The sequence below is a fragment of the Gekko japonicus genome, unplaced genomic scaffold (assembly GCF_001447785.1).
Source record: "Gekko japonicus isolate JY-2015 unplaced genomic scaffold, Gekko_japonicus_V1.1 scaffold2983, whole genome shotgun sequence".
Lineage (NCBI taxonomy): Eukaryota > Metazoa > Chordata > Lepidosauria > Squamata > Gekkonidae > Gekko > Gekko japonicus.
The window spans coordinates 107,013-119,426 of NW_015160928.1; the positions used below are offsets into that span (position 1 = coordinate 107,013).

Sequence of the window (12,414 nt, forward strand, 5' to 3'; positions counted from 1 at the left end):
AAGACTTAACGGTATCCCCACCTCACCCTGGCACACGCTAGAGCTTCAGCAATTTATAAAGCATAGAACCTTTCCATTCCGTTCGCGTTAACGTTTTGGTCACACAATTCAAAACATCGTACATTGATAGGACAAAGTCAGAGTCCAGGGGCGCCTTTAAGACCAACAAAGTTTTATTCAAGGTGTGCGCATTCGTGTGCACGCACACCAATGAAATGGAATGTCATGAAATGGAATTGTCTGAGGAAAGCTCACACCTTGAATAAAACTTTGTCGGTCTTAAAGGTGCCACCGGACTCTAAGTTTGCTCTGTTGCTTCAGACCAACACGGCTACCCACCTTGACGTATAGTACATCTATGTTACATGGGGGGGGGACCCTTGGTCACTCCACACATAATGCAATACCTTGGTCTTTAATTTCCTTCCTACCCACCTCCCACCCACCCCAAACGTGAATTCTAGGATCTGAGAGCATTCCAAACGAGTGCCTTCTATCTAATCTGCTTTTAATTTGTAGTTAATTTTTAAGCTCCTCATAAAGTCTCTTTGTAAATAAATAAGCTGCGTCATGGTTAGCTGGAAAATACCCATAACTTGGACCAAGGGTAAATGGGTGGGTGGAGTCAGGACTGTCCGGGTGGGTGGGGTGGAGGAAAGACTGTGAGTCTGGGCAGTCGGAGCTTGGAGCACCCCCTACTCTTGAGGAGAGCCGGCTGCCCTCGGGGCCATAAGACGGCACTCTCTAGGCACTAGAGACCTCGGGGGCATCGGAAGGCGAAGGGTCGTCACCGTCCTCCTTCGGCTCGCGGGAACAGCACCGCAAGACACTATTCCCCAGAGTCTTCTGAGCAAAGCGGAAGTACATGATGTGGCCCATGGCGACGAAGGAAACGGAAATAAGAACCAGCAGTCCAAAAGCTTCAGGGTTGGGGGCGAGGATGACCATGATGAAGTGCAACAAGTCCAGGAGGTAGTTCATGGAGTTCTGGACGCCGTTGATGATGCCCCTTTCGGATTCGATCACGTTTTCCTGGAGGAGCTGGGTGACAGTCAGGTCGAAGGACCAAAGGCCTGAGAGAAGAAACGGGAGGAGAAGCGATTATTTCCTGCTTGGTAAAAACAGACGTTGGTAAAAACATCGAGAACCAGTCTGGTGCATTGGTTAAGTGCGCGGACTCTAATCCGGGAGAACCGGGTTCGATCCCCCACTCCTCCACTTGCACCTGCTGGATGACCTTGGGCAAGCCATAGTTCTGTCAGAGCGGCTCAGGGACAGTTCTCTCAGAGCTCTCTCAGTCCCACCTGCCTCACAGGGTGTCTGCTGTGAGGAGGGGGAGGAATTTGTAAGCTGCTCGGAGAATCCTTCAGGTAGTAAAGGGCGGGATATAAACCCAATCTCTTCTTCTTCTTCTTCTAGATGCTTTTGCAGACCCAGAAGGAACTTTACAGAAAGCACCTTTAATCGGTTCACACACCTTATATCTTTACCATTCAGCCGCTGACAGATCTTTAAGACTGGCTCAAACGCCATTTATTTTTGTTTTCAATTACTTGAATGATCAGCTCGAAATGAGCAGATAACTTGTAACGGCAATCTTTGATTCACCAAAGACTTAAGGATCATTTTGTCAATGTTTCCTTCGTAATTTACTAAGTACTGCATTGTGTTGTATTTCAATCTCCAATAAACAGTTTAGGATTTGAAAATAAAACCACAGACGAGCCCTGACAGGACAGCCCAAGCTAGGCCGCTCTTGTCAGACCTCAGAAGCTAAGCCGGGTCGGCCCTGGTTAGTACTTGGAGGGGAGACCAGTAAGGAAGTCCGGGGTTGCTATGCAAGAGGCAGGCCGTGGTGAACCACCTCTAATAGTCTCTCGCCTTGAAAACTCTACGGGGTGGCTGTAAGCGATTGGCAACTCGACAGGACTTTCTGCCATCACCAAAAACAGATCGCCACAAAAGGAAGAACTCCTTCCTTGTGCGCTGTTGAAATAGGGTTCCCAAGTCAGATCTTCACACCAGCAGGGGACTCCCGGCTGGTGTCTGGAGCGCACGCCGCATGCACGCCACCAGTAAGTGACGTGACGCCGACGGGCACGCTGGGGGCGGGGCCACGACCATCCGAGGGAAAACCATAGAGTTTTCCCTTGGATGACCGTGGCCCCGCAGAGAGTCGCCTTCCAATTTTGAAACAAAACGGGAATCTCTCTGCCTTCATTAAACTAACCAAGGAGGAAGTAATGCTTTATTCCCCCCCGCCCCGCCCCGCCCCCCGTTTGAAAGAGTTTCTGCTGCTTCTAAGTGAAAAACACCCACTTATCCGCTTTTTAAAAACAGGTATATTGACTGTCATTCTACTCGCTGGGTAACAAGAGATCACGAGGGTATCCCATGAAGCTGATGGGCAGTAGGTTCAGGACGGACAAAATTAAATGCTACTTTACACTAGGCTTACCAAATCTCGCAAAATCACGGCGGGGGATCCGCATGTCTTCGCAGAATCCGTGCCGCGGGGATGGCGAGACACGTTGCACCGCCGTCGCCAGGACATAACTGTTTGGACGCGTAGCATCACATCCTGGCGCCGGCGGGTGCAACGCATCTCGCCGTCCCTGCAGCATGGATTCTGTGAAGACATATAATCCCCCGCCGCGACTTGGCAACCCTACTTTACACTGAGAGTGATTAAAATGTGGAATTTGCAGCCAGAGGATGTTGTGATGGCAACAGGTATAAAAACAGCTTTAAAGGGGGGTTAGACAGATTCAGGGAGGAGAGGTCTATCAATGGCTACTAGCCATGGTGACTGAGGGGAACCTCCACATTCAGAGGCACAAATCCTCTGAATCCCAGAGCTAGGAGGCAACATCAGGGGAAGGCCTCGGCCTCTGTGCCCTGTTGTTGGCCCTCCAGAGGAACTGGTTGGCCACTGCGTGAGACAGGATGCTGGACTAGATGGACCTCTGGTCTGATCCAGCAGGGCTCTTCTCATGTTCTTATGTAGTTGTTATGACGAGATGTGAATTGTCAAGTCTTTATTTAATTAAAAAAGAAAACAACAGCCCCAAAACACTGGCTATCTCACCCCTTTCTTGGCAAGCATTCCACAGTGATAAAAAGTCCTGCCTCGCTGTAAACAGGCCTTTCAGACCAAATGTCAAGATAATATCGCCAAAGTCGTCCTGCTCCCAAGCTTTCTATTTTTTGCTTCTCATATTGTGCAACACCCCGTACACGAGGAACATGAGCCTGCTGTTTTCGGGTAAACAATTCTCCTGCCATATCGCGGTGGTCAAGAACCACGGCAGAAAATACCTGAGGCTATTAACAACCGGTTTAAGCAAAAGTATCCGTCTGATCCTCTCTTAAAGCCACCTATGCAGTGAATTCCACACTGGGTGTCACGGTGGCCACAGGAACAGATGGCTTTAAAGGGGGATTGGACCAGGGGGTCCCCAACCTTTTGACCCTACGGGCACCTCTGGAGTTCTGACACAATGTGGTGCGCTACAAAATGGATGATGATGAGGAGGAGATTGGGTTTATACCCCGCCCTTCACTTGGAGTCTCAGAGCAGCTTATCAAACTCCTTTCCCTTCCCTTCCCCCACAACAGACACCCTGTGAGCAGTGTTCCCTCTAAGCTGAGTTAGCATGAGCCAGCTCAGTTTTTCAGCCTCCGGCTCACACCTTTTTTTTTTTTTGGTCTTAGCTCAGGAAGGATGGCTCCAGAGCAAACTAATTTCTACAGTAGCCAAATTGCTCGCTCACAACTTTAATGCCAGTAGTTCACAAAGTAGAATTTTTGCTGGCTCAGGAAGGATGGCTCCAGAGCTTAGGGGGAGCATTGCCTGGGAGGTAGGTGGGGCTGAGAGAGCTCTTCCCAGAACTCCCCTTTGAAGGACAGCTCTTGTCCGACCTATGGCTTGCCCAAGGTCACCCAGCAGCTGCAAGTGGAGGAGAGGGGAATCAAACCCGGTTCTCCCAGATTTGAGTCCGCGCACTTAACCGCTACACCAGTGGCCACCCTAAAATGGCCGCCGCAGCTTCCCTTCAGTCGCCCAGTGGAGATCCTTGTGCTGTGGTGGCAGCTGCTGCCAAAACAATCTTTTTTTAAAAAAACCTGCACTGTCAATCAAACCTCCGATAGCCAATCAGAAACCTTGGACAAAAGCTCCACTCCGCCCTGCCCACTTTTAAAAAACACTTGGTGGGTGTCAAGAAAAGTGTTGACGATCGCTGCGGCTAGCGATCCCCGGATTAGACAGACTGATGGAGGAGAGAGGTCCATCGATCGCACCCAGCCAAAATGACTAAAGGGAACCTCTCCCAAGCAGGCCCGTAGCTACAGTCCGGTATCTCGGGACCCCTCCCAACTTACTGCCCAGGCCTCCCAGTTTTTCGCCCAGCCGGGTGGAGAGCGACATTTCAGGTTTTGTGGCGGTGGGGGGCTCAACCCTTCGCTATGCCTCTTCCTTGGTGGCTTGCATGAGAGAATGGGGGCTTCTATGGGGTGCTTCCAGGTTTCGGGGTGCGTGCGGGGTGTCCCCAACTTATTTAAAGCCCCCCCCCCGAATTAAAAAATCCTGGCTAAGGCTTGATGCCCAGAGGCAGTAGAACTCTGAATTCCAGAGCTAGGAGGCAACGTCAGGGGAGGACTGGGCCAGTGTTCCCTCTAAGCTGAGTCAGCGTGAGCCAACTCTCAGTTTTCTAGCCTCCAGCTCATACGTTTTTGTCTTGGCTCAGGAAAGACGGCTCCAGAGCAAATGAATTCATGCAGCAGCCAAACGGCTCGCTCACAACTTTAATGCCAGTAGCCCGCAAAGTAGAATTTTTGCTCACAAGCCTCCACAGCCTAGAGGGAGCATTGGGCCAGGCCCCTGGATCGGGGCACATATTTTTCTTGAGAGCGACAGAATGACAACGGTACGGCCACAGACGTCGACTTACCAATTCTAGCAGCGATGACTCCTGCAAAGAGGAGGCTAACAGAGACGAGAGGCACCGGGTTGGGAGCCGTCCCCAGATCAGTCCCATTGACAAACACAGATCCATTTGCCAAGAGGGGCATGGCGGTTGTAAAGGCCGTTTCAGGGACCACCGCTTCGGGCGCCATCGTTGGAAGCGGGCTGCTTTCAAACAATCTGGCGCTGATGTCCGCAAAGGGGGAAACGGAAAGGTCCAACGGGCTTCCTGGCATGAAGACTGAAATCACGCAGAAGACCAGAGAGGCAAGCTGGGCTATGCCGGAGATGATGCCCGTGCGCACCAGACCACACCTGCGGCGCAGCCAGGTGAAGGCCACTGTTCCCATGATTCCAGTGACGGCCGACGCCCCCATGAGGAGGCTTAGAGTGGAACCACTCAATCCCTGAGTATAGGCGTAGCCCGTGGTGATGCAGTCGAAGCCCAAAACTGTCATATACAGGAACGCCAGGCCCAGTCCCGCGAGAAACACTGGCTGGTTGTAGTAAGCGACCCATCCGTCCCGGAAAGTACTGAACGGCTCCGCCATCCGGGACCAGCAAGAGACCTCCTCCTCCTGAAGCTCGAAGACATTTATGTCTTTCCCTTCAATTAACTTGACTCCTTCGTTGGGCTTCGATTCACCCTCTGCAGACAAAAGACCAGGCTGTGAAGATTCTCAGTCATCCCTCGCATTTCGCTTAAATAGCATTTTATGGCCTACTTTGTTTCGAAGCCGTTTTGACCACTTAACTAAAAGTCCAACGAGTAAGTGAGCTTAGAATTCAGCCGGGACCATTGGCTCAGTGGGGAATTTGGCTTTACCCAGATTCAAAACAGCTGGCGTCAACCAGACTATGAAAAGCATGCTTAAATGCACCTGGGGTTTGGCCACTGTGTGACACAGAGTGTTGGACTGGATGGGCCACTGGCCTGATCCAACATGGCTTCCCTTATATCCTTATGAGGGCCTTCGATCCTGACCCTAGAACATGTGAAAATAAGTGTTCTTGGTTCTATTGGGAGTGTCCCTTACGGGTATTAGTTCTACCTGGAGAAGCTCAAAATGTTGTTTTACATTTAGGGGGAAATCACAATTAGAAATCAGAACGCTGTTTTGCTTCCCTGCTGTTAAAGCCAACTAGCAACCCCAGTCAGTATCTGTTCATCCAAACCTCAGCTTCCACAAAGAGCTCTAAAGAGAAAGGTTATTTCATTTACGGCATTTATTTCTCCCCCACGGGGACTCAAAGCGGCTGACGTGGTTCTCCTCGCCTTCATTTTATCCTCACAACAAACCTCTGCGGTAGGTTAGGAATCTCATTGGGTGACCTTGGGCCACTCACACACTCTTGGCCTAACCTACCTCACAGGGCGGTTGTGAGGCTAAAACAGAGCAGAATGACGTAAGCCCATTTGGGTGGGATAGAATTAAATAAATAAATACATTTTTTAGGAAAAAGAGGGAGCAGTGATGGCCACAAAATAAAGAATAAAAACAAGCCTCCACAGGATTACAGACCTTGAAAATGGTTATTATTTGAAACCAAAACGGAGCAATAAATGTTGGAAAACTCGTAAGCGAGGGGAGAAACTGGATCAGTTTCATTTGGTCGAAAATGCTCTCAGCAGCACTGATACCTTTTGGACTGTTCAGTCGCTTCAGTTCCGACTCCTCGATCTTGCTGCTGGCTTTGTGGGCCAAGGCAGGTGTCTTTTGGTGGACTTTCCAGAGCAGCAGGTATTCCACGCACATGGATATCAAGTTCCAGCCAGAGATGAACCCGCAACCGATCACCGGCGAGCCGAAGGTCATGATCTGCCCGACGGCCATCGGGGCCAAGATGTTGGTCAGCTGGTCGATTCTTCGTATCGTGGCGTTCATATCTATCAGGCGACATTTGAAAACACAAGATTGGTGTGTGGCATTTTAGAAATTGGTAACGCCATTTAAAAACACGTTTACGCTGTAACGCCAGGGGACCCCGGACCTTTCGAGCCTGAGGGAGCCTTGGGAATTCTTTACGGTTGGCGCAGGCACAAAATGGCTGCCGCAGCAGGCAGAAACAGTCACAAAATGGCCGCCTCAGCTCACCTTCGGCAACACAGTGAAGCTCCTTCTGCCGTGGTGGCAGCTGCTGCCAAAGAAACATTTTTCAAAATCTGCACAGCCTGTCAGAACGAAGCCTTGCTGGGCAAAAGCCTCAGATGGCATTGCCCACTTTCTAGAAATATTTGGCAGGCACTGATCCAACATGGCTTCTCTTGTGTCCTTATGAGGGCCTTAGATCCCAATCCTACAACATGGGAAAATAAGTGTTCTTGGTTCTATTGGGAGTGTCCCTTAAGGGTATTAGTTATACCTGGAGAAGCACAAAATGTTGTTTTTCAATTAGGGGGAAATCACAATTAGAAATTGGTGGGGAGCCCTGCTGCACATACCAATTTCTAAACCTCTGAGTGGCATTTATTTCACAGGAGTAGCACCCCTGGAGGTGTTACATGCAAGGTGTCCCATTTACATGGAAGTTCTCCCAACAAGGAAAACTACCTTGTGTAATGGCTCTGATCCCCTTGAAGCAGAGAAGAGATTGGATTTATACCCTCTGGCCCTTCACTACCCAAAGGAGTCTCAGAGGGGCTTACAAACTCCTTCCCCTTCCCCTCCCCACAACAGGAACCTTGTGAGGTAGGCAGGGCTGAGAGAGCTCTTAACAAAAACTGCCCTTGAGAGAACAGCTCTGACAGAACTGTGGCTTGCCCAAGGTCACCCAGCAGGTGCAAGTGGAGGAGTGGGGGAATCAAACCGGGTTCTCCCAGATTAGAGTACGCAAAGAATACCAGCCCCCACTTTCCTGGCTGAAGAATTTCCCAGCGGGAGAGCAGATTGGTTTTTTTTAGGTCGGCGATATGCGCTTGGGCGAAGCTTCGCCCCGGCGTTTGTTTAAAAAAAAGAAAAGAAAAGGTCCTTAGTTTAACATTTTAGAGGAGTCCGGGACCTCAGGGAGGCCAGTTTGCTCTTTAAACTTTAAAGGTAAGTCCTCTCTTCAGGGCATGCTTTTCTGGACGGGGTGTTTTGCGCATACGCGAAGATCGCCGTTCTGTGGATGGCTACCTATGCGCATGGGCAAACGAAGTTAAAAAAACAACAACAAACCGCTGACGCCCGCTGTGTGTGAACGGGCATACAGCAATGGGCTCCGCAGACAGGAGGTGAGTGTGATCGCGTTTCAGCCGGCATATACTGCAACGGTTCCAACTGGTACAGTTTATGCCGGCTGAAACGCCCCGTCTGAACGCACCCTCAGAGTGGCTTACAGTATCCTTTCCCTTCCCCTCCCCACAAAAGACACCCTGTGAAGTAGGTGGGGCTGAGAGAGCTCTCTTGAGAACTGCTCTTGACAGAACAGCTCTGAGAGAACTTGTGACTGATCCAAGGTCACCCCAGCAACTGCATGTGGAGGAGTGGGGGAATCAAACCCGGTTCTCCCAGATTAGAGTCCACGCTCCTAACCACTACACCAAACTAGCTCTCTATGAGGAAAGAGAAAAAATATAAATAGTTAAATTTAAAAAATCCCTGAATACCCAAATTTCATGCGTAGGCCGAGGAGGGCTTTTAACTGTTTTTTAAAACCAAGGCGGCTTCTGAGGGGCTTGTAGCTGACTGGATTTGGTCAAAGTACTTTGTTTATTTGTTTAGGTACTTATCCCTCACTTGGATTGCTCTCAAGGAAGCGCACACAGGATACACAAGCGAAGGTTATTGAATAACACAGCCCTGCTTTCGTCTGGCTGCTGGGCCTTCCAAAGCTATGTGGAGAAATACTCCTCCTTCCTGAAAGCCAAGCCACTGGATTGCTATTTGAGAATGCCTCCTCTCCTCCTTGCACACAATTCTACCTGTAGCTACACTGCAAACATAATGTGACTCCAGAGTGACCCTCTGCCCTGCCCCCAGGCACCTTGTGAGGCAGGTGGGGCTGAGAGAGTCCTGAGAGAACCTGCACTGGCCCAAGGTCACCCAGCAGGCCTCATGTGTCTCAGACAATCACCTTCCCCTCCTCTCCCCACCACAGGCACCTTGTGAGGCAGGTGGGGCTGAGAGAGTCCTGAGACAATCGTGACTGGCCCAAGATCACCCAGCAGGCCTCATGTGTCTCAAGGCGGCTGACAGTCGCCTTTCCTTCCTCTCCCCACAACAGGCCCCTTGTGAGGCAGGTGGGGCTGAGAGAGCCCAGAGAGAACCGAGACTGGCCCAAGGTCACCCAGCAGGCCTCAGGTGTCTCAAGGCGGCTGACAATCGCCTTCCTGTCCTCTCCCCCAACAACAGGCACCCTTTGAGGCAGGTGGGGCTGAGAGAGCCCAGAGAGAATCGATACTGGCCCAAGGTCACCCAGCAGGCCTCAGGTGTCTCAAGGCGGCTGACAATCGCCTTCCTGTCCTCTCCCCCAACAACAGGCACCTTGTGAGGCAGGTGGGGCTGAGAGAGCCCAGAGAGAATCGATACTGGCCCAAGGTCACCCAGCAAGCTTCATGTGGAGGAGGAGTGAGGAATCAAACCTGGTTCTCCAGATTAGAGTCCACCGCTCTTAACCACTGCATGACACTGGCTCTCTTGATCTGCCTCTCAAGCCTTGTTCTGCCAGGGACAGCGATTACATACACATCACCTCCTCCCGTACTATCCAACCTGCCAGTTAAGATCTGCCTCTCAAGCCTTGTTCTCTCAAGAGCAGTTTCTGTCAGACCTCTCTCAGCCCCACTTGCCTCACAGGGTGTCTGCTGTGGGGAGAAGGAGAGAAAGGAGTTTGTAAGCTGCTGAGAGACTCCAAGTGAAGGGCAGGGTACACATCCAACTCTTCTTCTTCTCTCTGTGCCCCTGCCCTTCAGAGATGAGGCAGGTGGCGACTACAGACGGGGCATTTTTTGTGGTGGCACCTCTCGCCTTTGCGACGTCCTTCCCCTTGTGGCTCGCCCGGTGTCAGCCTTACTGACTTTTGGGCACCGAGCTAAAACATTTCCTTTCCCCCCAGGTTTTTAATTGGGGGGGAGGGTTATCTTTCCAGCTTTTAAGATAATTGTCTGCGGCCTGTTTTGTGGACAGTTTTTATGCTGTTCCTGTCCAATGCCTAGTTGCTTTGTATTACTCTGCTATTTTAAATTGTAAGCCGCCTCGTTCAGGACGCTGAGGAGTCGGCACAGAAACATTCTAACTGAAGAAATCCATCGACAACTGTAAGGCCTGGATTGTGGTCTTATGAGGAAAACAAAACAACATCCACGGAAACCAGTACAGGCGCGCTACCAGACTGGAGTCGAGCATTACCGTCGATTTCCTCAGAAGAGTTAAGAACATGCAAGCGGGTGAAATCCAGAGCAGTCTGGAAACTTGGGTTCGAATCCACATTCCACTCAGCTGCCAACTGCCGCCCTGGGGCCAGCCACTCCCTCTACACCTAGTTTACCTCACAGGAAGGGAGCGAAAGAGGAGACAAGCGAGCACATTGCCCTGCTTGCTTCGGAGAAGGGCGGGACCTCTAGGACTTCTCTAGCCATCGAGGCAATTTTCGATTCTTAAGCAGAAATCAAATCAATCCCCGGAACGCCACGCTGCATCCTTGACTGGGTTCTCGGAGACTATACAGGGAACGATCCCTTGAAGTGAACACAAGTGCCACATGGGAAGAGTCACTGGCTCACACCCTCTCAACATATCTGAGGGCACACTTTAATTGCTGAACAATGCCGCTCTATATTCTTGGCGTCTTTCCCTGCTCCGTAATGCCACCTTCCTAATTACTGGGGACCACACAGCGCATCAGTCCTTTGATGGGGTTTGTGGGCCCTGAGGAAGAAGAGCTCGGACAGGGATCGCCCGGGGTAGCCTGGTCCTGTCAGATCTCAGAAGCTAAGCAAGGACTGCCAAGGAAGCCCAGGGTTGTTACACATAGACGGGCAACAGCAAACCGACTCTGTTTATCTCTGCCCTGCCCTCGACGGCCCAGGCTAGCCAGATTTCGTCAGCTCTTGGAAGCTAAGCAGCGTCGGCCTTCGACAGTACTTGAATGGGAAATCAACAAGGAAATCCAGGGTTGCTACACAGAGACCAGCAATGGCCGACCACTTCTAAACTCTTGCCTTGAACAACCTAAGGGATTGCCGTAAGAAGAAGGAGAGAAGAAGAGATTGGATTTGTGCCCCTACCTCACAGGGTTGTTGTGAGGGTGAAACAGAGCCCCTACCTCACAGGGTTGTTGTGAGGGTGAAACAGAGAAGGGGAGAGCCATTTTGTCATAAGAGGAGAAAGAAGACTGGATTTATACCCCGCCCGTCACTACCCAAGGGAGTCTCAGAGCGGCTTACAAACTCCTTCCCCTTCCCCTCCCCACAACAGACACCCTGTGAGGTAGGTGGGGCTGAGAGAGCTCTGACAGAAACTGCTCTTTCTCAAGGACAGCTCTTATCAGAAGCATGGCTTGCCCAAGGTCATCCAGCCAGGTGCAAGTGGAGGAGTGGGGAATCAAACCCGGTTCTCCCAGATTAGAAGAAGAAGAAGAGATTGGATTTATACCCCGCCCTTCACTACCCGAAGGTGTCTCAGAGCGGCTTTCAAACTCCCTTTCCTTCCCCTCCCCACAACAGACACCCTGTGAGGTAGGTGGGGCTGAGAGAGCTCTGACAGAAACTGCCCTTTCAAGTACAGCTCTGGCAGAACTATGGCTTGCCCAAGGTCATCCAGCAGCTGCAAGTGGAGAAGTGGGGAATCAAACCCTGGTTCTCCCAGATTAGAGTCCACGCATTTAACCACTAGGCCAAACTGGGGCTCAGTGTTGGATCCCCGTTGGGGAGAAAGGACCAGCATAAGTGAAGTAAATACATTGTAAAAGTTATAAAAACTCACAACAGGAAGCATCGTGGAACAAATTTGTATCGTCTAAAACAAAATGTGCTTTTTGCTCTGGAACCCCTGTTTACTCACACGGAAATTTACAGAAGTTAAATCAACTAGAAGGCATAGATTCATAGACCAAGGTTTCTTAAACAGACCTGGTCAATTTTTAAACTATACTTAATTAGAGCCTTCAGGAAATGCGGACTATAATATCATGAAAAAATGTGAGGCGCTCTTAAGACATCGCAATTAAATGGTAGATAAACAAGCCGCTGAGCAGCATTTGTTTGCGTGCCATTCTGACCTTGCGTTTCAGATGAGAAAATGTCTGCAGGCGGACATCCTAAACATACCGAGTTGGCAATAAACCCTTCTGCAAACAATAGAACTTACTTCTGAGTAAACACGCCTAAACTAGGGTTTAAGGTCAGACGTATGGCAATATAATCCACTCCTCTTGGTTCAGAGGATTTTGGCACGAGCTCTTAAACTGATTATTTTTATTTTAAGTTATTTACAGTCCTCCTTTCTCATTGGGACACGAGGCGGATT

At 50.4% G+C, this 12,414-nt stretch overlaps 1 protein-coding gene across 1 annotated transcript in view; it reads right to left on the reverse strand.

The window, feature by feature from the left end:
• Window positions 1-318: 318 nt before the first annotated feature.
• SLC40A1 (solute carrier family 40 (iron-regulated transporter), member 1) overlaps window positions 319-12,414 on the reverse strand; it is a 32,287-nt gene continuing 20,191 nt past the window's right edge. The window contains exons 6-8 of the mRNA XM_015424931.1: window positions 6,609-6,854; window positions 4,953-5,615; window positions 319-1,073 (exon numbers count right to left, since the gene is read on the reverse strand). Coding sequence (XP_015280417.1) covers window positions 745-1,073; window positions 4,953-5,615; window positions 6,609-6,854 — 1,238 coding nt within the window. The 3' untranslated portion in view covers window positions 319-744. The remainder of the gene's footprint in view (window positions 1,074-4,952; window positions 5,616-6,608; window positions 6,855-12,414) is intronic.